Source organism: Molothrus ater, chromosome 3 (genome assembly GCF_012460135.2).
Source record: "Molothrus ater isolate BHLD 08-10-18 breed brown headed cowbird chromosome 3, BPBGC_Mater_1.1, whole genome shotgun sequence".
Lineage (NCBI taxonomy): Eukaryota > Metazoa > Chordata > Aves > Passeriformes > Icteridae > Molothrus > Molothrus ater.
In genome coordinates, this window is record NC_050480.2 from 83,202,343 (window position 1) to 83,230,330 (window position 27,988).

The 27,988-nt window shown below is 39.6% G+C and overlaps 1 protein-coding gene across 1 annotated transcript; it reads left to right on the forward strand.

Annotated features, from left to right (window-relative positions):
• Positions 1–15,869: 15,869 nt before the first annotated feature.
• Positions 15,870–18,738, forward strand: TMEM18 (transmembrane protein 18). Its single transcript, XM_036381425.2, has 5 exons — positions 15,870–16,064; positions 16,261–16,381; positions 17,012–17,066; positions 17,945–18,038; positions 18,131–18,738. The coding sequence occupies exons 1-5, from the start codon at positions 16,017–16,019 to the stop codon at positions 18,218–18,220; spliced, it is 408 nt and encodes a 135-aa protein (XP_036237318.1). The 5' UTR covers positions 15,870–16,016; the 3' UTR covers positions 18,221–18,738.
• Positions 18,739–27,988: the final 9,250 nt, after the last annotated feature.

Genomic DNA, 27,988 nt, shown 5'->3' on the forward strand with positions numbered 1-27,988 from the left:
GCTGAAAATAGCATTTCAGATTCTGAGCTCCTCCTGTGCATTACATGTGCTACAAGTAGTTCCTGTAGGCTGGGAGGACAATTGTTGCAGAAACTGTTGTAGACACAGTAACATCTTTCTCCTGCATCTTCACATCAGTATGAAGAGCAAATCAGGCTCCAGTTATTCACAAAGTGTTCGCAACATTGGCACTTACAAATTTCACAGCCATCTCTGCCTGCAGAAAGACTACCAAAGGAATGCTCCATCAAGCTGTGGCATGATGAAAAGTGCATGCCTGAACTGGCAATGTGATCTTTCACTGTCTGGGTAAGGTTGCATTACCCAGTGAGAGAGGGGATTTGCCCTATCAACCCCATGCAGATAAGCACTATGCCTCCATCAATTGTGTTTGTCCCCATTTGGAAAAAAAAATAACAATACTGCTGTATTTTTCAGATCTAGGCCATAGGGAAGACCATAGACACTGATATTTTTCCAGCAGGCATGGCTCAGCATGTAATGACAACATACATACCCCTCAGTGTCTCCTACATTTTTTGAAGAAAGTGGCTAGAGGTGTCATGATGCTTGTCCTGGGTTTATGCGGCAAGGTGCTGGACAGTGGGGGATGCAGAAGAATCACTGTGAGCAGAGGACGGGGCTATCCTGTGTGGGACACATCAAGTTCAGATGGCTCCAAACAAGTCACCATAGGGCACAGCTGAGCCCCACAGCCACAATGGCAGCACCTCTAGCAGAATACATTTAAGGAGGGGCAAAAACCACTGTGCAGTAGAATGGTAGGGAAGATGTGTGAGAAACAGCCCTGCAGACAGCAAGGTGAGAGAAGCAGGCAGGAATGGAGCAGAGATTCCCCTGCAGCCCATGCAGAAGACCATGGGGAAGCAAGTTGGCACCCTGCAGCATCCGGATGATCGTGTCAGAGCAGATATCTACACTGCAGCCATGGCAGACACTGGGCCAGAGCAGGTGGATGTGCTCTGAATGAACTGCAGACTGGAGAGGCCATGCAGGACTGGGTTTATCCCAAAGGACTGCAGCCCTTGAAAGAATCCATGCTGGAGCAAGGGAGATGTGGAGGACGGAGGCGCAGAGATGAAGTGTTATGAACTGACTACAGTCCTTATTCCCCATCCTTCTGTACTGTTCAGTGTGTGGAAAGAAGGACATAGAGGAGCCAGGAAAGAAGGAGTGAAATTGAGCCTGGGAAGAAGGGGATAGAAGGGAAGTGTTTTAATTTTTGTCTTTATCTCTCTCCATCCAACTCTAATGGACAATAAATTAATTTTCCTGAAGGTGAGTCTGCTTTTCCCTTGATGATAATTGCCAAGTAATCCATCTCCTTGTCTGTATCTTGACTCTTGAGGTATTCTATCTTATTTTCTCCCCAGTCCTGTTGAGGACTGGGAATGACAGTGGCTGGGTGGGTGCCTGGCAGCCGGCCATAGTCAGCCCACCACAGTGCTTGACCATGGAAGAGTGAATGATGATGCAAAATGATGGTTTTCAAAAGTGTCAGTTTCATTTGAAAAGGAAAAATCTTGCAGCATGGCAGGTACATGGGTGATCCTGGTGGAGGCCGTAGTCCTCCCTACCCAGCTTCTTTCTGTTTAAATAATTTCTTCTCTTTGGTACTTGGCAGCTCTGGAGGGCTGCATATATTTGAAAATCACCCATGGGATAGCTAGTTTTAATCTATTCATGCTTCGATCTTTTTTCATTTTGGTTTTGGTTTTGTTTCTAAGCCCTTTGTCCTAGTCCTCAAAGAATGCTTTCTCTTTGCTTCCTCCTCTTCACCCCCTGTGTGCCACATTCTGGCTTTTGCCATCTCCTCTTCATCTTGCCCCAAATGTGTTAGTGCCTCTTATGTTTCTGAACTCCTTTAGCAATGGCACGTTCCTGTTTTTACACACTCTAGCACCAGAGCGTGTAAAAACTTCAACAGCTAACATTAATGCATGTCCCCTCTGCAAGAATGAAGAGCTGGCAATACTACACTACATTCCATTTGATAAGCTATTACTTTAAATCACAACAGCACCCCATCCTCAGTACCCTATTAAAATTATCATAGAAAAAAATTAAATTACTTTTTAATACTTTACAACTTCATCTCACTCACAGTGATGAAACCACTGAAACTGGGGTGCAATGAATACCAAACACAGTAGACAACTGGCTAGCTGCCAGCTCTTCACATTCTGCTAATCTCTCCAGTGTTTCTTCATAGCTTTCTGGTTTAAATTTTACAGCACTGATCTTGCTTTAGGCAAGCTAGCAGAAATAAATAACTCTTGGTGCATGCCTTCCCCCCACCAAGAAAATTCAGAACTGCTCTCTCATTACAAGGAAAGAAGAGAATGTGTGGGTTTATTCAGGATGAAGCATTAGTAATTACAATCTGTCATTGTCTCAGTGTATGTTTGGGTTGTACTGTTAGCCTTTGGGTGACACTGGACAACACCATAAATTACACAGTAATTTGTCACTTTTTCTGAACTGACAATGATACTGACTTCATCTTGATGACAAAAAATTGCCAGAACAGCTTTTATTGACTTAGATTTTGAATTGTTTCTTCTGCTTTAAATTGCAATTTTTAATATAAATTATTTTCAATTCCCATAACAGCCTTTAAAATGTAATTCTTAAGTGTAATCCTAAACAGCCTTTGCTATTATTTTTATGAGTGGCAACATTTGACTTCATTAAAAGTGATGGATAAGAACTGCCAGAGTAATTTTCTAGTTAATGTGTTATCTATTATAAAAGCCCCCCAGTTTCTAAAATGATGCCAAGAATACTCAGCCTAGGCTCTGAAGGCCTGGGAATGTCCTGACCTGGGTCTAGGCTCTATTCAAACTCTGAGTCTACTAGCATTATGAGGAACTGATACACACTGGATTGTCACTGCCAACACCTCCTGTGTCTGATCAATTGCTGAGGGGAGCCAGTGGATAAAACTATCACAACACATTTCAACAGGATTATCAGGAACTGCACTTTCTCAAAGCTGATCACACACACCTGTTTAAAGGCTCTTTGGTGAGGCTGAAGAAGCTGTCTCACAGCTGTCACCATGCCAGCTCCTCCTCCTCTGGTATCTGATCCTGGAAGGGCCTCAAGCTGCATGGTGTCCTCACCAAAGCCTTTGTTCCCACCCCTTCTCAGACACTAACTCCTAAATGGCTTCTTTGGGAACAGTCCCTTGGTATGAAATTTGTGGTATTGCCAAAGGTATCACATACACACAAAAATAAAATAACCCTCTTCCTGCATAAGAAAAGTGTCCTCTAATATATATATACATAAAAGTGGAAGTAATTAGGATATGCATGGAAAGCAAATGGAATATTTCATGACTAACAAAGGCAGATTCATGGGTATTGACTTGGCTGTAAAAGTCTTTTCTTTAAAAAAAATCTTATTCAAGAAACACTAATCATCATCAAAGTGAAGGAAAATATATAACTTTGCAGAAAGGACTCCTCATTCAAAAAATCAAGAAGAAAAATTCTTAAAGTATTTGTTTATGGAAAAAGATGTTATATATGTCTTATGCCAAGAGTTTATGTCAGAATACAATCGAATTATTTTGTCCTTTATAAAAGAGGCATTTTAATAGCTGAACCTGAATCTCCACAATAATACAAAAATTTACAAAAGAAGGGACCATAGAGGCCATCTAATCAAACCTCCTACTCTCAGCAGGGCCAGCTTCAGGGTTGGGTCATGTTGCTCAGAGCCTTGGCCACTCAAGTTTTGAAAATATCCAGAAACGGAGATGTCATATTGATAGCATTCAACTGAAATTTTAAAAAATTGTGTGAGAGAACAGTGCAATTTTCAAAATCCTTAATTACACTCATCATTTCTCTAGTGAAATTTCTCAGTGATTTTCCAGTATTTAGAAATACATGTTGAAGATGGGTGACTAAACAAAGTACGAGTTTTTTTTGCTTTCAAATACATAGAAAGCTCTGTAAAACTGAAAATCCCCAACACCTCAGCTGGACATGCTGCTTATTCATCTGTCTGGAAAAGGTGCATTAAGTGTTTACATAGCAAATGCCCTACACTGGAATCTTCCTCCTCAGATTTATCCCCAAACAAATCTTCTTAAAGAGAGCAGTTGGAGAGAAAAAGTAAAATCAGAGATCTGTCTAGGTCTTGCACACAGTTCCCATAAAAGTGAATTGCCTGCATAACTTTTGGTAGTCTTGCCCCCTTCAGCTACTATAGTCAAACCTCTTATTACAACAGCCTAAATTAACAGTTCTTATTTCCAGCAAACATTTGTAAGAAAAAAGTGTTTTCTGTAATTAACATTTTTCTCTCAAACTTTCTTGTTAGCAGAGAACCCCGAGTGCATGAACTTTCATGCACACACATATTTTTAAAAGAATCAATACAGTAAAATAATACAATAGTTCTTATTTTCTGACATTGCAATTCAACTTCCCATGCCTAAAACTTTTCTTTGATATCAAGTTTTCCCTAACAGATATAATTTCATTTTCACTATCATACATGTGGCAGATATCTTAACTCTATCTGGTTTTGAACATTTTAATTACTAAAATAGTTTCAGCCTTGAATCTCCCATTAACTGTTACACTGTGAATCCAGTAATTACAATATACAAGTTATCACTAAGATTGCTTACAGTTCATGTCAATACAATGGAGCTGCATTCTAAGTATTTTTTTTTCAATTTACTATGGGTTTTCTTTGTACACCACTGCAAAACTATTCATAGTTTCCCAAGAAAATATGAAGACCTGAAAACTCCATTGTTCTTTCGTTGCCTGCTTATTTAGCCAGTAACATTCAGGTATGTTCCATGAAATGTTTTTTGTTCATCTGTGTTTTCCACAGAAGCATTAATTAGAAGTCCAAAGAAGTCCATTTTTTAATGTCTTTAACCAGGCACTTTCTTCATGCCTTTGGTGCTTGTAACTAATACAGATTTTCACTGTTCATAGTAGAAGACTCTTAAAACCAGGAGTCATTAACAGCAGTCTCTTTTCTAGGAGCCCAATAATGGAAAGTCAAAAACACTTCTTCAATTTACAAAAGAAACATTTGGCTATCACAGAAAAAACAACCAAAAAAATAACAACAAACAAATAAAAACACCAAAAAACCCAAAAAACCAAAACAACAACCAAAAAAGAAAATAAACAAAAAAAACCCAAACAGATTCATGTGATACAAGTTTCAGGTCCCATTTTTCAGGTGCACTTAAGTTCTAGGACTTTTATTTTTCCATTACTGTCTATTGCCTACATTCGGGCACATATTCAGACTGAAGTTTTCTTCCTACCAGAACATTCCCTGAACAGGGAAATGGGCATTCAGAAAGGTCAGGCTGCACTTCAGCACTAATCCCACTGACAATATATACAAGAATTCAACAAGACTGGTTTCATACAGGCTTTTCCATAATCTTCAAATGCATCTCAATAAGCCAGAGAGGTACATGTCCATCCCCAAAGTAAACTCTAATTCTTATTCCACTGTGCACAGCCTGCTGATTCTTACCATAACTTTCCTTCTCCAAAAGATGTGAATTACTCCATTCATTTTAGGGCAGTTTCTCCCTACACTACCAGCATAACTTGTATTAGAGAATACAAGGAACTTGAATTCTTGTGAATGCAGCCCAACAGCACCTCTCTGTAGTAATTTGCTTTCACCTAACAGATGGCAATGGCCAAAACCTGGTTTAGCACACTTGAGCATTGTATATTGAGCATTATATATTCAAAATCAGGAAACTAAACTGCTTACCTAAGATTGCAACCATTCTTCTTGGAAAGAAAGTCAGGTCTTTCCTCCATTTTGAAACTAAATTTTATGCCAGGATTCTACTCTCCATCACATCCTCACATGGAGATTCTCCAGTTCTGTGCAGCAAGTTGAGGTTCCAGAGCCAGCCTCAACAAAGAAATCAAGAGCCACTGGGGTCTATATTTTAAGTTGAACATGGCAGAATCCACAAGCATTCAGAACTCTGATCAGAACTTCTCTGTCCCCATAAATCTCAAATTATTCTTAGGTAAATAAATGTGCTTAGAAGGCGGCAGTGATCAAGTACACTACAAAGAAATTCTGCTTAGTAAAAGCATGTGATAGGGCACTAACAGATAAGCACAGTGAGAGATTAGCTTTGTATGCATGGCATGGCTAGAAAGCTCGGAGTCACTCGGATACTGCCCTCCTATTCACCAGCCCTCCCATCTTCCAAATACAGACTTCCTTTTCATGCTGGAACAGCTGTAGGACACAGCACAAATGAACCGAAGCAGATGCTGTTTCTCTGCACAGCACAGCACACTGTGCATGGGACAGACACACTTGCAGTAGGTGTTGGCTCATAGCAGACACCACAGGGATGCCTAACACAGTTTTTAAGTCTCAGTGATGACATTTTTTTGCTTTCCTAACCTTTAAGGTGAAAGACCTTGCCTGCATTTTCCCCTAACAAGTGAGGTCCTACACAGGTCTGCAGCATCATTGTACCCACAAAAATATTTAGCAGTAGGGGCTAAAAAAGCAATTAATATTGCCTGTGGGAAGCATAGGCGTTGTTCCATACACTTAAGAGGTGCGCTGGGCTTTTTATTATGATGAGGATCTGTAGAACAAAACTTCGTTCATCTGAATGTTTAGTGAATACTGCTCCAGTGCTCCTGAAACAGCGGCGTCTGCGGAAAAGCAAAGCCAGAGCGCCACCTGCCGCTGCTTTCCAACAGGAAAACGGCGCTGGATGCCAGTTTCTCCTCCTCCTCATCTTCCACTGCACACTCAGGTACCCTTGGACTCACTGCCAGCTGGGCGATATCAGGTTTACTGCCCGTGTATTTGGACACCAGCACTCTTTTAACCTGTTTCTGGTGATCACCAGGAATTGTTTAAGGTTTTGCACTGAGCCTTTAGAAGCTTCAGTTCAAATCTCAGTCACAAAGAATTTCTTCCAGCTTTCAATATTCCAAAGCAAAGAGCTGGAAGATACAGAGAGAATTTATTGGGCACGTATCACTACCTAATTTTCCTGTTCTTATATTCGTCCCTAGGAATCTGCTACTGGACACTGACAAACAAAAATGTTGTACCAGTTAGTGCATAAAGTCCACTGTCCATAAAAGGAAGGTTTTCCTATAACCACCTTAGCCTTGTAACAGCACTAAATAAAACCCACCAAAACTACAAGTAAGCCTTTAAAATGCTCTGATATCTGAAAAAACTCCACCAGCAGATTAATAGTTAACAACTAACAGAACTACTATTTGGATTTTTCCTTTTTATGTTAAACAGATCAAATAAAACAAATTCTCGCATAGACAAGTATTTCATTCCCTCAATTTAAACAGAAACAAGCTAAATAAAATATCTCTCTGAATGTTTTCATAGAAAGAAAGTCTCACAGATATTTTCAACCTTCTGCCTTAGGCCTTCTTCCTTAGACCACCTAGAAGTCTTTTTTTCCTCCAGTGAGGATGAACTTCTGAGTTAATTAACTAAGGATAACATATTTAACTTGAACAGTTAAGGTGAATCTACATTAGCAGTTTACTGAGCAGCATCACTTCTCCTAGGTATGAATGTGCTGAGTGTCCGTGCCTGGAGTTACAAGGAGCACACTCTGGGCCCACAGCCTGTGCACACACTGTGGTTTCTCTCCCAAACTAAGCAGAAAGCTTCACACTGAGATGCAATCCAGAGTACCAGGGTTACTGGGGACACAAAGTACAGCCTTTAAAGCAAGAATTCAGAAACTCTGAAATCCTGCTATTTGCAAGCAACAGATCTGGAAATATTTATGTGCCTTGTCCTTCCTCTGTAGTTGAAGGAATTCCAAAATGAGCAGGAAAGTAATAGGAGACCAGTCACAAGCTTACAGACCTTCCAAAAAAACCAAAAAAAAAAAAAATGGCCTTTCTACTTCCAAAGAGGACAACTCTAAGACAGTATTTAACACATCAATGTAAGTGCTCTTATACCACCATTATATCTTCAGTTCAGGAGAACAAAAACAAGGGGAGCTCTTGGAGGGTCATCACCCCAATTCTGGTGAGTTCAGTCACTGAAAGGACCAAAAATTTCATTGTAAGGTTGAATGATCTGATAGCAGTCTGCAAAGGTCACAAGGCCATCCCTGCAGAGTCCCACCCTACCAAATCAATGTTGCATGAAGTTAAAATTAAAATGAAGGCAATATTTGAAAAAAAGGGATAAAAGCTAAGCCTGCTAAACCCAAGAAAATCCATTTCTATTACAGTGAACTGAAAAATTTTGTCTGTGAGAAGAAAAACAGTTTCTGAAGCTTAGAAGAGATCAGAGAACCCTCTTGAGAGATATTCAAAGGTGTTGAAAAAGAGAGAGATAAACCACTCTCCCCAGTGAAAACATCCCAATACCCTGGAGTCTCTATATAAGCATTTTTTGAAGAGATTTGATAATGCTAGAGCCCTGACTTTCACTCAAAATTGTACTGGTGAGAGACAGTTAATTCCAGTGGTTCATGACATCTGGAAGATTGCCTATCCACTGCTAGTGGTGAAAGACTAGACTTAATCTTTAAGGAAAAGATCTCTGCCTGCATCTTTCTCCCAGCAACAGCTAATGACACCGTGAAGCCACGCAGTAGTTTGACTCTGTCAGGGATAAGGGATAAGGGGCAAGGAAGACAGAGCAGCTACTTCCATGTGATCACACATTTATTTATTTTCATTAGGACAACAGTGAAACAGTTTCTCTCCCTGTCCCTCTGTGAATGTGTGTTACCCATATTCATGTAAATGCAGCATCTGGCAACATATTAGGAGAGCCTGTTTTAAAGCAAGGTAAATTTAATTGGAAACAGAGAAAACAGCAGTAACGAGGAAAGGGTATTGCAATGTACACTGCAAAAGGGTGAATCTTGCCATTCCTCATATTGCTATGTGTGGGGTCAAGCACACAGAGAAGCATTGTCCTTTAATTGATAATGTAGGTTCTAGAATTGATTTTTAGTGGTGCCCCAGGTGTTACCATATTTTGTCTTTGTCTTTCCTCTGCTGTACTTTTTCTTTCTCATTTTGTATTTTCCAGGATGCTACCAAAAGGCACTGCAGGGGATATTTTTTTTTTTCTTTTTTAAACAAATGACTCTTATCTTACTTTCTGGCAGTACTGCTTATTGTACAATCAGGGCACGGAAAGACTGGACACAGAACATAAAAATGGGAGGATGGAGCTGGAGGAGAGTATCTCCAGTTGTAGAACACTTTTCCAGGAAGGAAGTACAGGATATGGTTACTGGACAGAACAGAACAGATTGCAAACAACAGGAATGCAACTGAGAATTCAAGAGTTAGGTCTGCAATTCTTCTGTCTGTATGTCTAAAAATTAGTCTTTGCCCAAAATATTCTGTGTGGTCTCCTTCTTGCATTCATCATTGTCTTGGAATTAGTGCAACTTGACTTTTCTCTCAGGCTTTCCAGATATGCTGTGTGTTAGCTTCTTAAATGTTTTTGCTGATTTATCTCTCATACATTTCCTTTTTCAGTGCCTCAAAACATCCATCTACATCCTTGTACAAGGATGACATCTCAGCTCATAGGGGAGCTGCAAATCTCTGTCCCTACCATAGACACCTACAAAACTGGGAAATACTCTTAAATCAAAATCTCTGATGATTTAGATATTTTGAATCTCTGACACAGAAAGGTCATATAAAATCCATGTACAGAATAGTGCCTAAAACTTCTGTCATAATCTTCCCAACAGTGGATTTGTCAGCACTGGTGTGCTATCATGGGAGATAACCTTGAATTAAAATACATATATCACACATTGAACAGCAGTGTGTGAACAATTCAAAACATCATCACCACAGCAACACCCCCATCCAGTCAAGAATACAGCTAGAGACATTTCCCACCAGTTATGAGGGAACAGCATTGTGGAATAACCTATGAATCTTTAAAACCTCAAACTAAAAAAATGCTGGAGGAGGATTAACTGCCTGCTTCTCAACTCTTCTAATGCAAGATGTTGCAGTGGAGCTCTCACACCTGTGCCCAAAAATTTCAAAATGGGAATATTCTCTGGTCATATGCTTTTAGCTCACAGATATTAAGGAGCTAAATGTTAAATGGACATGTTAAATGGACAAATGTTTACACATTTGCAATTATTGTTGTATTAGAAAGTACACAATTTGTGTGTGTCAATTTCTATATCCAAAAAATCAAATCTTAAGTGTTCAGATGGGCTGAGCCATTTGGACTCATTATACCAACAGAACTACGAACTGCTGAGGATATGAAATAGACAAAACAGCAGAAAGCACAACCATGGACAGCTCCAGGAGCAATAGATGGATGTGCTGGCTTTCTAGCTCTTGGCTGTCTTTTGCCAAATTACCACCATTTTTCCACACTTCATTCTTCTTTCATTAGAGAATGATGATAAGCAAGAAGCAGCAGGAGCCTCAAAGTAGAAGATTTGTATCAAGTGTTTAATCTCAGAGATGAAAAGGCTGAACAATGACGTGTTCACAAAAATGTCTCTCCTGCTGATCCTGCTCCTGCTGCTCCCTGCCGCTTGTACTTCCCCTACATGTTAAGAATGACAGGCAGGAGTGGCTGGGATGTGCCTTAACAGCATGCCCTGAAGGAGAAAACACAATGCTGACATGAAGTTCTGCAATCAGATTAGATACAATCCTGAAAGTTGCCCTGCACAACCCAGGTACTTCTATTCCTTCTTGCCCTTTTATTACAATAGCTGTGTTGCAAGTTAAATGCACTTCATTGTCTCAGGTGCAATGCAATCACACATCAAAGAAATGCAGAGGTGCTTTATTTCCATACCATCCCATGGAATGACATGAAGTGGTATTTCTGAAATTAAAAACAATCATTGCAGCAATTCTGTGAGAAGAACACTTCAGAATGAGTCAAAGAGACAATAAAGTATAAATTAAGAACAGGACTTGAGACTGTCAGGACTGATTTTTGCTTGCAACTGCACTTGGCCTCTTCCACCCTGAATGGAAAAAGATCACAACAGAAATAAAAATCTGGTTTCTTTGCCAGAATAGAGTAAGGCTTTGAAAGGATTCTGAGACCTTTGTTGGGATTAGTGGAACAATTTAACAGGAGGTCATGTTATTAGGTAGAGGAAAAAAAAAAGACATTTGTATTTCAGACTGCATGTACTGTCTGAGAATAAAGGAGGAAGAAAAATAAGCATGAAGATGCCTGAAGCTACTTTGCAATGAGGAAAAAAAGCCCTGACAGAAAGTAGATGAAAGAGAGGGAATATGGGAATAAGATTCTGAAAAAAACACACAAAAGCATTTATTTCACTTCCAGGCTAAAGCAATATTGTTTAGTAAACACTACTAAAACGTTGTTTTTTCTCATTTTAAGTTGTGGAATCACTTAATCAGAATAATCCAGGTTGGAAGGGACCTTAAGAAGTCATTTCAACCTTCTGCTCAAAGCTAGATTCATTATGAGGAGAGACCATGTTGCTCAGCATTTTATCCAACTGAGTCAAAAAATCCCCCAAAAAGAGGCATCCCATTTCTTCAGACACCTTTTCCACTCTTTGACAGTCCTCATGAGGAAAAATCTTTTCTTTTTATCCAGCCCAAACTTCTAGCTTCACTTTAGGTGCATCACCCCTCATTCTCACACCAGGAGAGCCCAGCTCCATCTTTTTCACAAGCTCCTCATAAGCACTGTCAGGTTACTACTGGGTTTCCCCTGGAGACACCTCTTGCCAGGCCAAGCAAGCCCAGCTCCCTCAGCCCCTGCTCCAGGACAAGTTCTTGAACTCCCTGAGTATTTTGACAGCTCTCTGCTGAATTTTCACCGTTTAGCTCTACTCTCCTTATATTTGAAGTATCCAAAGGTAGATACAGATGTGTCCTGATGAATACTGAATCCCTCAATCTCCTGGGTGTGCTGTTAATACAAGAAACTGCTGACAGTATTTGCTGCCAGGTCACACTGCTGGTTTTTGTTCAGCTTTTTGCATCCCCCCAGGCTTCCCGGGCTGTGCTCAGCAGTGCTGCTTCCCAGCCAGCTGGTCCCAGTCCATATCCTTGGGAAATCCAAAGTATACAGCAATATAGGTCAGACCATTGGAGGTCATCCAGTCAAACTCATTCTCAAAAGCAGGGGTAACCTCAAGCTTGGGTGAAGTGGCATCCATCATCAAAACCTGAAACTCACAAATTACATACATAAAGCAATCCAGTCAGTTCTAAATTCTATTTCTAAAGAAGTCTTTACAACACTACAATTATTATTCTTATTTTCCAAGCACATAATGACCAATAAAAGCTGGTACTATAAAAGATAAAGAGACAGCAGCTGCAAAATATAATGGAACCACTCAAAAATGATTGTTTTGTAATGGCAAGGACAGGGAAAGTGAAGGATTTTAGTGAAACATGTATTAGAGTGAGTAACCAGACTCAGGCTCACTTCTGTTGCACTTGGAAGCAAATACAAATTTAAGGCAGCTTTTGAGCACAACCATGAAGATAATCTTCAGAGCAGATAAAAATTATGCCCTGAAAGTGACCATGGCAACAATGATTATCCAGGTTCCTCTCCCAGGCTCAGCATGTTTTCACAGTGAAGCTGCTCATGCCTCCCAAAGCTCTTGAAAGACTACTGAAGACAGCCAGTACAACACAGGACTCCATGGGAGCAGGCTGTGAGGCAGGCAGGAGATGCAGAGATGAGCAGTCCCTGTCCCCAAGAGCAGAACTCTGCAGTGGGATTTTACAAAGCACACAGATTGGGCTGTCAACACCTGTCACTAACCCCCACACGTGTTCACCTCGGATCTTTGCCTTGACTGATGAGGTGAGGGGCTGCCTCACTCACTCACTCACACACCTTCTCACATCTTCTCCTGCAGAATCAATTTCCTTCAGCAGGAAGTATAACAGGCACTTCTGTGTGGTTTCTAGTACTGCAAAATATGATCTGCCAGCAAACATGTGTAAGGGCTATGACTAGGAACATAATTTAGCATTTAAATTTGGGATATCCTATTGTACATAGACTTTTACTAGCCAGCTTGTTTTTTCAGCAACAAAAACTTAAGATAAATGTCTGATTTACATCTTTCCCTATGTAAAGTAAATGAAATTTTTCTGTCATTAAAAGGAAAAAAATTCCTTTTATCAACCAAGTTTTTTTTATCTTTTATCCAAACTGCTTGGATAATACTGTAGTGCAGAAGAAAATTACATAGGAATCTGAATCTTGCAACAGAAAACTGAGAGGGAGTTTTACAAATTACTTCAGTTACTTATAATAATGAGAACAGAAACATTTCTTTATTATTATTATTATTATTATTATTATTATTATTATTATTATTATTATTATTATTATTATTATTATTATTATTATTGTTATTATTATATAATTATGGTTAGTATTCTAAAAATTAGGCCCTAATTGTCACATACTGGTTCTGCAAAGGAGCTATAAAAGGACAAATACACAAGTTTTTCCCTATTAAAGAGTAATGTATCTGTTCACTGCCTTCTAAGTATCTTCTGTTCACATTTCATTTTCCACTAAAAATAAATGAAAGAGAACATGTACTACACAAAAGATATGGCAATACTTATGTATCTGCTACCATCTGCTGACAAACAGCATTATTGACTTTATTTTAGTCAGTCTTAAAGAAACAACTCCTATTTCCCTATAGGAAAGTTTCTGCTGATGCTACACTGGCTGACAGTAACAGCTGCATTAATTTTTAATTCAACATGTTGTAGCCATAGTAAGCCAATAATTTCTTCTCCACCCACTTTGTCTGCATCACAGATTCACCACTGACCAGCATATTCCACTCAAATAGTTAATGACTGCATCCTGCATTCATTGAAGCCCTTCAGCTATTGCAGACAGTTTCTGAAGTCAACTACTGAGCAATTACACAAAACTCATTCCTCATTTACAAAACACAAAAATTTATTATTAGTCATAAGACTGTCCAAAAAAGTCATAGAATGGGTGAGGCTGGAAGAGACCACAATGGACCACAATCTGGTCCAACCACCCTGCTCAAGCAGGGTCACCCTACAGCAAACTACACAGGATTGTTTCCAGATGGTTCTCGAATATCCCCAGGAATGGAGACTCCAGAGCCTCTCTGGGCAAACTGTTCCCGTGCCTGGTTACCCACACAGTAAAGAAGTTCTACCTCATCTTCAGCTGGAACTTCCTGTGCATCAGTTTTTGCCCATTGCCTCTTGTCCTGTTGCTGGGCACCACCAAGAAGAGCCTGGTCCATCCTTTTGACACCCTCCTTTCAGATAGTGACAGACATTGATGAGGTCCCATCTCAGTCACCTCTTCTGGAGGCTGAACAGGCCCAGCTCCTTCAGTCTTTCCTCATAAAAGAGATGTTCCAGCCCCTTAATCATCTTTGTAGCCCTCCATGGGACCCACGCCAGGTGCTCCACATCTCTCTTGTCCTGAGGAGCCCAGAACTGGACACAGCACTCCAGATGTGCCTCAGCAGGGCTGAGTAGAAGGACAGGATCACCTCCTGTGACCTGCTGGCAATGCTCTTCCCAGTGCACCCCAGGACACCTTCAGCCTTCTTGGCCACAAGGACACACCACTGGCTCGTGAGCAGCTTGTTGGCCACCAGGACCCCCAGGTCCTTCTCCACAGAGCTGCTTCCCAGCAGATCAGACCCCAGCCCATACAGGTCCATGTTATTGCAGTCTTGTTTTCCAATCTACAATGTGGGATAAAAATATCTTTTTTTCCCCTAGTCCTAATTTTAAGACAATAATGGTAATTACCACCTTTCAATCACCTTACTTAATTTTACAACACTTCAAGTGAAAGCCTTGATTAGCCTCCAGATACTTTTGTTGAGAAAAAGACTAACAAAAACCTAAAGTGAAAAAACTAAAAATTAAAAAAAAATCCTCAGTTTCAGGTATCGCATATTAAATTGCAGAAGTTTGACAATGAAGAGAGACCAGGTCACACTGATGACCCGTTTCTGGCTATATGGTAAACTAAATTAAAAGAGTATCTGAAATATTTATACATGCTTATAATAATACTTATACATGCACTTCAAAACATTTGGAAAAAAAAAAGCCAAAGGTTCACACCTGGTAAGCTAAAATGTCAGAAAAAAAATATCAATGAAAGCAGAATGTGGAGATATATACTAAAACAATGTTTGTTCAACAGATGTAATTCTTTAAATTAGATTTGGCTTTGTTAGGAATCTGAGTTTGAAATGCTCTTTACATGGTAAGTCTTAAGAATAGTCGGTTCTTCCAGACCTCGGTGCGTTTAGCAAATGGAATTATAAATTAGAGGTTTAACCTGTCTCCTGTTCCCTTTCCATTGTAATATTTTAATTTTTTTTCAACTTCCAAAGTTAAAAAATGTGTCCTTGAGCTCTGCTGTAGTGGCAGAGGGGGATCAGGAGTAACAGGAGGGGGCCCCGCTGCCACTCGAGGCGGGCGGGGGGTCACGGTGGGCTTCACTTGGAGAGAAAAAGTGGTTTTCATTTGACTTAAGTTCCTGCCTGGAGAGCTCAACTGTGTTTGTGTTTGAAGAACTCCCAGCTGGGCTTAAACCTCTTTCTTCCGTGCACTTCCACCGCTAAAGCCAACCCTGGGTGTTGCTGACAGGAGACCAAAAGCTAACACCACTGCTGGGCCACGGACCCACAGCGCCGAGCCCAGCGGGACCCCATAGAGCGGACGGGGACATTGGCGGCCGCCCGACGTCAAACGCTCAACACGCGACCAGAGCACCCTCAGGAGAAGGAGCCACCGAGGTGTGCGGAGCCACCCTTGCCCGTGTTCCGAACCGCGGGACCATCGGCGGTCCCCTCGCCTTGGGGAAGGCGGAGCCGCCTCGAGCACCGCTGCCCCCTTCAGCCATCGCCCCGCAGGGGAAGCGGCGGCCGCCCGAGTCTCGCGAGAACCGGCGCTGCCGCCGCCATGGAGCCGCCGGTGCGCGGCCCGCCGGGGCTGCCGGCCGTGTTGGCGGTGAGGGGAGCGGGGCCGCCCGGGGGAGCGGGGCCGTCCGGGGGAGCGGGGCTGTCCGGCGGGGAGGGGGGAGGCCTTTGCTGTGGGTCCGCTCGTTGCCGAGCCTGGTACGTGAGCGACACCGGCCGTGCTCGGTCGCTGTGGCCGCCCCTTGTCCCGCCGCTGCCTGCCTGACCCGCTTTCCCTGTGCCCGCAGAGCACGGACTGGTCCGAGCCCTGGCTGCTGGGGCTGGCCGCCTTCCACCTGCTCTGTTTCCTGCTGACCTGCGCGTCCCTGCAGCACCGCCGGGTGCAGGTCGGGCTCTTCCTCTGCATGGGTGAGTGCCCGGGCACGCCGTGCGCTGCCAGAGCAGTGCCTGCAAGCTCGTATATCCCCGCCAGCAGTGCGTGTGTCTGTGGATAATAATCTGCTATAGATCCTGCTGTGACCTAAAAATACGTATTTCTTTCATTTCTAAGAAAATGTGTGAAGTAGTGACTTAAAGTTCTGGCCTTGGTGAGGAAGTGGGATGAGTAAGGTGGCTGCGTGGTCATTGCCGTGTGTATCGCAGCTTCCCGATGAAGTGCCCTGTGCTGGGAAAGCAGAAAAAAAATCGACTGAGAGCCAGCAGTTGCTTTGTACTCTGCGTTGTTCTAATGGTGCAGTTCGTTGAATACGGTCAGCTTTAGTTTCTGGACCAAGTTCATTATGTGCCCTGCTGCCAGCCGTGATAATGGCATGAGGAAGAGCAAGACTGGCATGGACATTGCAGTAACAACTTGTGTTATCCCAGGGTTTATCAGCCTGAGAGTCCACAGGGACCTTGCCTAGCCAAAGCAGTCATGGCTGACTGGCAGAACACATACTAGCTTTGGTTTAAGACCACATGGATTTAGATTAGATGATGTATTATGAGCAATTTATTTTTAAAGAAATACCAAGTCTAATTTTTTTCTTTTATTTATAGTGGGCTTAGTGTACTGTGCTGAATATATCAATGAATTAGCAGCCATGAATTGGAGGTAAATGTTTTCACTTTCATTTTTTGAATAAAACTATACAGTACAACATAATTATCACATCCTTTTAAGAAATAATAATGGTAGCATGCATTTACTGTACTGCTTAAAATCTGTTTATATGGATGCTTGTAAAATAACTCATCAAAGAACTGAGAGAAAAGCAGAGTGCTATGGTTAAGGGGAAAAGAATGTGAGCTGTGGTGGATTTTTTGGGGGTTTCTTGGTGAGTTTTGTTTCTTTGTTTGTTTGGGGGAGGGGGTTTGGTATTCGTGTTTAATAGTTGAAGAACCACTTCCCAAAAATACCACTGCTGCTTTATATAATTACCTCTATATGTATAACAAACATTAACATTTGCCTGTTTTACTAAATGTGCATACCAGAATTAAACTGATGGTTTATTTGATATTTTGAGCATTGACTTAATCTTTCTCTGATATTACTGAAAGTTACGTGTTTAACACTACTTTATGCTGGCATCTAGTTCTAGTCATGTTTCAGGCATATATGACCTAATTACAGCTTTGCTACATTTATTATTTTTGTTACATTTTCTGATATAAGTAAGCAAAATACCTAAAGTCATTTCAGGTGCTTCAGAATAAGCATGATTTGTGATGCACTCTTGTAGTCAGTTGTGTTAGCTAGCTTTTACACAGTAAAACTGTAAAGAAGAGAAAGACTGATATTAATATTTATAATTGAAGAAGTATCAACTGCCTCTTTTCTTCTGACTTAATGCAGTAGAATGCTGACCTGTGCTTGGTGATCCCAAGATGTGGGATGATGTGTCCATGTAGAATAGATGCTGGGAAAGTTGAATGTGTGAACTACACTAAATAAAACTTTGTCTTTCATTTTCTTTTTATTTCTTTCAGGCTCTTTTCTAAATACCAATACTTTGATTCAAGAGGAATGTTCATTTCACTTGTATTTTCAGCGCCACTGCTGGTGAATACTATTATAATTGTGGTATGTATGTGTTCATTGATATAGATGCTTTCAGTAAATGAGTAAGTAAAGTATATAACTTAATTGAATTTAATAATTTACTTTCTTTTCAGGTCTCTTGGGTTTACAGAACTTTGAATGTAATGACTGAACTGAAGATGCTACAGCAGAGAAGGAAAGTAGAAAAAGAGAAAAAGAAGTGAAAGTGCCAAATTTTTTCTTTCTTCAGTTGTAATTATGCCTGTCTGGATAATCAGTCCTTCTGTAAGGGTATGCAGGAACAGAAGTATTTTTGTGTCTGGTGTCAAGAGGACTTTGTGATTATGGCTGTGAGCATTGAGGTGAAAGCAGGTACATTTGACTTGGCTTTGAAATTATGAAACCAGTCTTAACAAGTCTTTTGCCCTTCAGCGTATGATTGTTTTCCTCCATGACCAAGGCTGTTAGTATTGTTGAGACACAATCCCAGTTTCCATTTGCCTGTGTATTTTTTTACTATGTCTTTATTCTGTGCTTATCAAGTATCAGTTATTCTGCTCCTTAAGCCAATTGGAGCTGTGTTGTGAATTACAGTAAATGAGAGATTTTATTCAGAATAACTCAGGAATCCATGCTTCTGTGAAGCACTTCACTTCTTTATAAATCAAGTTTCATACTTCCTATGTGTACTGTGTGCCAGTGGCATTTTATAAATAAAACTATCCTCTTACTGTATCTCAAATGGAGTTGATTTGTATTCATTTTTAATCAGACTTTTTCCTTCTTTTTTGTCTCATTAAAATTCCCAGTTTGGCAAATTCCCCAGTTTAATTTGTGTAAATAATTAAAAATTATCTCTTCATTTCTTTCAATTTATACTTCATGTTTTTAAGGCTTCTAGATAAATACATTTTTTAAAGCTGGATGAAAATTTGATCGTTTTATGCTTCTTTGTAGAACAGAAAGAAAGGAAAGAAACTTAGTAATGTTATGCGCAGTTTTGTTCCCTTTTTAATGCTTTTTTAAAATAAATAACTGAAAAATACAAATAGTTAAAAATGAAGAAGGCTTTAGTTTTGCTTCAAGTAGCCTGTTTTTATTGAATTAAGGTTAATTGGAGAAGGGGTATGGACATAGTGGATGATGTCTATATTTAGTAAAAGTTGTATCTTCGTGTGGAGATGTACTGTTCTGTCTAAAATAGCTGTCATTTAAGACAGGAAAGGTGACCTACAAAACTGATCTTATACTAATGTGAAAAGCATTTGGGTACAGAATTGCAGAATACTAGTAAGTTTATAAGCTAAGGAAGTATTTGTGAAACTAATTTTAATTACTCGAATTAAAGTAATTCACAGGAGTGGAGATAGGGACTTGAGGAAGAGAGCAGATGCATGTCCTACACAGTTTGCAAGTTTCCTAAACAGGGACAAAGTGAAACTCTACTGAAAGGGCAGTGAAGTGTTAGTGTTGGATCCATTGATTTACATTTCCCATGCCTCTTTACTGTTCCTTTACCCACTCATTGCTCCATCCAGAGCTACTGGCAGCTAGGCTATTTTATATTAGCAATCTTAATAGATGCAGGTTTGTGGTCGTGAATTCTGACCATTCTGCGACTCTTGGTGCAGCGCTGGGTGGCGTCAACTATATGGAGAAATTTTGAGTGGTCTGGTAGATATTGTGTGCTTTTTGGGAAGGAGTGAAGGGAGTCTGTCCAAATGCCTGCCAGGTGGGCTGTGGCAGCTGTCACCAGGACCAAGGAACGGACCTTTTTGATTTCATATACACAGGATGTTGTCCTCCCAGGCTGGTTTATAAAAGTTCAGCCTTGCTCCTGCAATTTGATGAGGAGACTTGCAATTTTCACACATGGCCTTAATCATGACCACTCAAATGTTGTGCTCCTGACTTCCCGGTGATAACTTCTGCATAAATCAGTGCACAATTGTTTTAGTATCCCACACTTGAAGCTGTAGTACTTCATATGGAGATAACACCTGTTATCAAGTAACCTTCGTTTCACAGTGTGAAGTGTATCAATTTGATTCACCGTAAGTGAGGAGGTTCAGAGCAGCTGAGCAAGTCTTGCAGAGGAAAACAGTGTGCCTTATTTAGTACATACAAGGCAAATTTTCTCTAAATAGTTTGCTATTTTGCCTATCTTCTGTGTAATGTTGGTAAAAAGATACTTGCTTTCAAAGATAGTTACTTTCAAAAGCATGATTGCATTTTTTTTGTGTTCTAGAAGTATTGCTTTATAAAAGCATAAACAGCTCCAAATTCAAAAATTGCATCAGTATTTTTTTGAAGGATGAGGGTCTCAAAATTGCGAGTTTAAAACCTTCCCTGACTCCTGGAACTACAATAAGAAACAGGTGAGATAAATTTTCACAAACACAAAAATGTGGTTTCCGTATATCACAAAAACAAGTGGGTTGAAGGAGACCTTGAAGATCATTTAGTTCTGACCCACCGGCCATGGTCAGGATTCCATCCACTAGACTGGGTGGCCAAAGATCCAATGCTGCCTGGCCTTGAACACTGCCAGGTTGCAGCATCCACAGCTTTTCTGAGCAACCTAGGCCTCGCCATTTTTTGAGGAAGACTTTCCTCCTAACAACTAATCTAAACCTGCCCTCTTTTAGCTGAAAGCTGATCTCCTTTGTTCTATCACTGCATGTCCTCATAGAAAGCTGCTCCCCCTCTTTTTTGTAAGCACCCTTTAAATACTGAAAAGCTTCAACCAGGTCCCCTTGGAGTTTTCTCTAGGCTGAACATCTCTAGATGACACTCCTTCCTTCTTTGTGTCACCTGTAGCACTCAGCTTTTTGTCATCTGCAAACTTGCTGAGGTTGCACTGGATCTCACAGTGTTGTTGTTAAAGCACTAAAGGGCACCAATGCCAGGACTAGGGCTCTGAGGGACACCACTTGTCACTGGCTCCTACCTGGATGTAAGCAATTGACTACAATCCTCTACTTGTGCCCATCCAGCCGGTTTCTTATCCACAGAATAGTCCACACTTCAAATCCATGTGTCTCCAGTTCAGTGATGACAGTGTGTGGGACTGGTCACAGGCCTTGCACAAGTCTATGTGGATGACATCTGTCGGTCTTCCCATGTTGACTGTTGCAGTCACTCTATCATAAAAGACCGCCGGGTGGGTCAGACACGATTTGCCCTTAATAAAGTCTTTTTGGCTGTCTTGGATGACTTTCTTGTCTTGCATGGGCATGTGTGTTTGTCAGAAAAATATTCCCATTTTCTGTATTTCAGAAAGACTCAATTTTATCTGTGATCTCCTCTACCTAAACTTACCTAAGAAACACTAGTAAGAGCGAAGTTGTTTGTTGGTTTGCTTTGCATTTTTTGTTTTTTTTTAAAGTATCATAAACCATAAGAGAAACCATTGGTAAGTGAAGCATGACTTCTTTTCGTCATGAGTCTGGATTTATGATGTGATAGTACAATAACATTAAGTATGGGCCTACTTGCTGACAAACCAAAATAATTAGATCATGAATTTAGAGGCTGTTTGGCCTGCTTAGAATTTGTATGTGTAAGTGAAGGAGAGCCAAATGTTTAAGACTGGTGGAATGCCTTTGCTTTTAATTGGGAAACCTGAATTTAGGTTGCTAGTGAAAGAGCTGGTAATTTTCTTTCCAAACATACATACAGAAAACTGGTAGCTGCTCAACTGGATCCTTTGGAGAGTGAGACAAGACAGAGGTGATTTGTTACTGGTTTGTGTATCTCAAGGGCAGTGACTCAGATCTTCAGCTTACCATAACGTGTCGTTCCATGACAGCGCATGGTGTCGGCTTCATGGAAAAACATTACAAGGGAGAAAATAATATTAACCTCGCAACTTTGTCATAGTAGAAGGTAATTTTGCTGCACTGTGAAATAATGATAATCTGTGAAAGGACAGATTATCATAAATTAATTGGCAAACTTGCTGGAGTTTGAGGTTGTCCTTGTTCCCCATGAAAAAGTAATAACTGAGATGAGTTTTCAAAAATGAGAACCTAGAATGCTCTCTTTTTCCATATCCACAGGAATATCATTGTTCTTAATGTTGGATTTTTTTTAGCCTTGTTTTGGTCCAACAAATCTCATGATAGCAGATAAAATGGAATAGATTCAATAAGGGATTTTAAATGTCTCTTCCTCAGCAGTATTTCCTAGCTTTGTAGCTACATTGATCTCCATCTCCAATAAAATCCTCACGTGTCTCCAAAAGGCACAGAAGGACACTGAATTGAGGTCTTCTACATCCTTGAGTGTATAAACAAGGAACTTTGAAGTACAGTCTTAGTGCTTTTTAACAGCTGGGTCTTGAAAGGAAGGATCTACTCTAGAAGAGCTGTGTTTGAGTTAGATGGTGATCTGCTGAGGCTGTGAATCCCAAACGGAGTTTACAAAGAATGGCGTTGTGGGTATTGAGAATCATAAGCTCCATTTTTATAGGAACTGAGATTTTCAGGAAAAAGAGGAGTAGTGATTCTTTGTCTGAACAAGATAGAAAACAGCTGTAGTGTAGGAGATGTTCTATTTCTTCAAATGCAGCTAAACATTTTTGCATACTTTTAGTGTAAGCTTGATTAAACGTTCTGGATGCAATCCTGTAGAATGTGCTCTAGGGTGACCCTGATTGAGCAAGGAGGTTGGCCAAGGTGACTCTCTGTGATCCATTCCAATGTGACCCATTCTGTGATTCTGTAATTTTTCACTTCAGGGGAACACAGCATTTTTATATTTATTATATCTAAGTATGTTGATTTTGTTTTGTTTTGTTTTGGGTTTTTTTTGTGTTTAGGGAACAAAAAAAAAAAACTGTGTGTATTTCTCTACTGAAATATTTTAAAATATTTTAAAATAGGTTTGAAATATTTTAATGTGTTTTAACTAAATAAAAGTATTGATGTTTTTCTGTCCAGATCAATGCAGGCAACCAAACTCACCGCTGGATGTCACTGTCTCACACACAAAAGCTGACTCGAAGCTTTCCTTTTGAGAAGGTTCTGTAGCACTCTCCACCATAGCCTCATAAATACTGCAGCATTTTAGAATGACCAGGAAGCCTTGGACTGTAGCCTCTGAAAACACAAACTGTTACCTGAGCTCTAAGATACATCTTGAGCCACTTTCAGGTGTTTCTTGAAACTCTTGCTTTTTACATTTAAAAGGAGCAGTGATGAGGTCCATATACATTTCCAAAAGCAGAAAGTATTTATGTGTTTCAAAATTTCTTAATGCATCAAGGGAATAAATACCCTATTCGTTCACACCTACATTTCATGAGAAAGATTCTGTCTTCAACCAATTAAAAAGTAATATAACAACAAAGAATAATTACATTATTGTGTGACCAATACGCAGGAAAGTTTCCTGAAGCAGTGTAATTCACAAACTGATGGAGCTGCTGCATGTCCTCTATTTCTTTGTGATTTACCATTGCATAATGCAGTATTACCATGTCTGTCCTTGTTATGTGACAGCTGGCAGTCACTTACAGTCATGACTGAGGTTCTCAGAAGTCACTTCAGACTTTCTCCACCACCTGGCAAGCAGTGCTTTGGAGTGTTCAGAGGTTTTGTGACTTCATTTGACAAGGTCTATGTGCAGTGTTCTCCACTTGATGTTCTCCTTTGTGTACCAGATTTTGAGCCTGGTGTTTTTTATCTTTGCTATTCATCTGAGTTCTATTTTCCACACACCACCCGTTGAAGAATATAGACTTACAGTTTGAATGGACTTTGTCCCACTTCCTCACAGAATTCACATTCACATAACAACAATTAGGCAATTACAATGCAACATGCTTGAGAAATAACATCCTCATAAGTCAAACCTGATGTGATTTTTGGACCTCTGTTTTATAATATATCTTCTTCTAACTAGTTCCTCTGAATTGTGGTCATACTTACACCACTGTTTTGCTGTAATACCAGAACAGTGTTGTACTGAATGGAAAATATCTCAGGGGACTCCAAAGGAAGGCCTCTGTATTTCCTATATTTGTGTTTATTTTTCATATAAACATGAACTGTAGGAATCTTTCTCATATAGTTTCAGAGGCGTAATGAAGCCAGGAAAGGAGCTGTAATTAGTAATGTGCTACACTGCTACAAGCACTGATTTTAAGTGGTCCCTCTGAAATCATGGTCCTGTTTTCTTTGGCACTGTCTAAAGTTAGAATCGATTGAAACTAACAGGACAGGATCAAATGTATTGCCTCTTTCATCTCAAAACATTGTCATAATTAACAAGGCATTCAGCAGAACTGATTGAAACAAGGCACATGCCTTAAAATGGACCAGTTCCAAGTGTCATTTGCAATAGACTTGTTAATCCAGCCCTGACTCAAAGAAATACAATCTTGTGTACCTTTCTCCCGTTCTGTTCCATTGAGAAGAGTTTGCATAGTGACCCAGGGGGAGGCAGAATGACATTCAGCTGGACCAAGAGGTGTCTAGGGTAGGACCTGTCGCTGAAATCACACTCATCTGTCAGTATTAGAACTGTGTAATAAACACACCTGAGTAGTATCACTCAGCGGAGGAGGATGTGAGGATGTGTATTTTTCATATAATCAGAACCAATACACCTTGATCTTAAAGAACACTAAGCTTGGGAGGGTTTTAATATGACATGAACAAGACATGAACCATTTAGGTCCATAACTGTAAGAGTAATGTCTTTGATAAAATACTCATCACCTTGATTTAGGGATTAATGAGAGTAATCAGCTTCCTATAGCTATCCTGGAGAGAATGTGATTTGTAATGTCTGTCCTCAAGCAAAAGCAGCACAAAAACCAGGAAGCTGATTTACTAAACAAATAACTTGGAAGCTTTTGGCTCTTTATTGTAAAGTATTTTCTAGCAGAATACAGGGAACTGTGAGATTTTAGTTGTTTAAATACATTTGATCCACAGAAGTGTTGAAAAATGGGCTTAGAGACCGATTTAATGGTTTTACTTAAGGGTGTTGGATTTGTATGTTAATTGATAGTGAGAGCTTTTGTAAGTAATCACAGGCTGGTTTTTTAAGTCCCAGAATCAACACAAACAAAACAGTTCAGTTTTATCTTTTTTGTTTTTTCAATGTCCCTAAGTCCTACATTCAACAATTAATTCTACAATAATTACCAAAAAGTGAGACACAACATCCATCTGATTAAAAAGAGTTAACTTATAAAAAGGCTTATGTGACTGATTTCTTTCTAGCAAATTGCTCTATTGATTTTTGCCATCAAAAATTCAAATAGATTGGTAAATAGTGTATGTTATACAAGTTTTATGCTCCCGCCATGTTGTAGGAAGAATAAATGTAAAATGCAAAATTAGCTGACTGCATGTGAGCAGACAATGGCAATTATAATGGTATGTGACGGCATGTAATTCTCTTTGAAGTAGAAGTAAAAATATTTCAAAATATTATTAAATAGTGGTCCTTCAGAAGCTGATTTGCCAGTAACTTTGATATTTACCAAAAATAACTTGAAAATGTACAGAAAACAGTTTATACATGAGCTCTGGTTCCCTAAACCATTAACTTGCATGAAGTTTATAAAAAGTTTGGCAAGTTTTAACTTGAATGAAATATACTGAAGAGAGTAATTTATACATTTATGTCAAAAGAAAAATTAATTTCTTCTCCAAGCTCTGAAGAAACTCTCAGAATGACAGATTATTTTGAGTTGAAGAGATTCCCAAGCATCATCAAGTCCATTGGAATTTTGTAGAATTATAGAATGCTTGGATTGGAAGAGTCTTTGAACCTGAATTCCAGCTCCACTGCCATGGGCAGGGATGCTACTCACTAGACCGTGTTACTCAGAGCACCATCCAACCTGGCCTTGGAAAGTTCCAGGGGTGGGACATCCTCAGCTTCTCTGGAAAGCCTGTTCCAGTGTCTTACCACGCTCAGAGTGGAGAATTTCTTCCTAATGTCTAATGTAAACCTACTCTCTTTCAGTCTGAACTCATTCTGCCTTGTCCTGTCACTACACGCCCTTGTCAAAAGTCTCTCTCCAGGTCTCTTGAACGGTTCCCTCTAGGTACTGGAAGGTGTTCCAAGGTCTCACCAGAATCTTCTCTTCTCCAGGCTGAACAGCCACAAGTCTCTCAGCCTTTTCAATTTATGACTTCAAGACTTCAGTGTTAATAGAAAACATCCAAAAAGACACACAGTCTTAAGTGGAGTGAAATACCTTGGAGTCTTTCAGATTGTTTTTTGTGGCATGAATTTCAAATCGTATCAATGTATTTATAACATGAAATAAAGTAAAATTAATGCACCTAAAGACAACTTGGCATGGTTCTATCATGATCAGGAAATATAAATGCCAAGTAAGATAAAAATACAGGAGAAAAAAAAGAATAATATTATCATCATGTTTTTTGACTGACTGCTTCTTTAATTCTCATGTATGTTAACAGATATCAAACTTGACAAATTCTAGCCTGCTATAGCTCAGAAATGTTACCAAAAATTCTTTCAATTGAAAAATTGAGACCTTGTCCACTCTAATAAAAACAACCTTCTTTTAAAATTGGAATCTTCACACAAAATGTTGAATGAAAAAGCTGAAAGTATGCTAATTGCATTAGATTTATTATTCTATTATTATTATTGTTAATAATATTTATTTTACCTACCAAATGATAGGTTAAAATGTCATACTCGATTAAACAACACCAAAGCCTTCTGACTTCCTTGTATGCATGCTCATTAGGTAGAGACATATTAATTCAATTCCAATTTGCAACAATCATTGTCATTCAATACCATTAGCTTTGATCATTTCTGTAGAATATATCCTTTTAGAGTGGTCATCTTATTTAAATTTAACTCAGTAATGTGAGGTACTATAGCTGTATTAAATAATCAAAAAGAAAATATCAATTGGCATAGTTTTTTTTAATTAAATACATATCTGGCTGTACTCAGTTAGAAAGTGATCAGTTTGCTTTGTAACCCTTAGAGGGCTCCATTGCTATGTAGGACTGGAAAATAGAGCAATTTTGTCATCTTAACATATTCTGACATCTACTGTAATTTAATTTAGGCCTTATATTACTCTGTTTACACGGGTTTAACTGTGTATGGGATCTTCCAATCTGGTTAAAAGGTCTGATGACATAGATTTAGGATTGTGAGATGAAGGAGAATGCCTACAATGCTGTTATGTGTAGTTTTACTGGAATTAGTATCAAAAGTGTGAGAATATTCTCAGTTCTAAAATTTCAAAAACATGAGGACTCCTCTAAAGGCAAACAACTAAAGCATGACTTTATAATTTCTCATGATTTTCTGCATGCTTCACTGTCCATTCAGAATGTCTGTGTGTAAATTATAGTATTGCAGTAATTTTCTCTTTAACATGTTGAAGCAGGGTGTTGCCTCCAAACAACATCTTTGCCCTCTTATGGGCAAAGAAGCATAAGAGTACTTCCTTTTTTTCCTTCCAGGAGATTCAGGTGTGAATCAGCTCCTTTCTAGAGGCACAAAACTGGCTAAAACTAATGACAGCTCTAGCAAATGGCTAGCACCACACAAAAGAGGTGTTTGATGTGAAAGAGAAGAGCATGGATGCAGTAACAGTGAACTTTCATCCATGGTTCAGCTGTTTAGAAGATGCTCTTTTAAAGGCCAAAGTGGAGGCTTCCACAGTAACTGAGACGTAAGAGACCTTGAAGGACAATTGCAGCTTCACAGACTGATCCTGTAGGATGATGTGCTCAGCAAAAGAGCAGAGGTTTGAAATGGAACTCCTGTACAGAAACAAACTTGGCAGGTATAGAAACAGATCTGGGGGAAATGAGGCATTGAAGTCAAATATGCTTTTGTTTGTTTAAAGTAATTTTTTTTTTAAATCTAATGTTTGGAAGGAATTGTTAAGAAAAAAACAAACCAATGAGCAGAGGAAAAAATACATGGAAGAAAAAAACACATGATAAGGTGAAAGTTTTTGTGGTAGT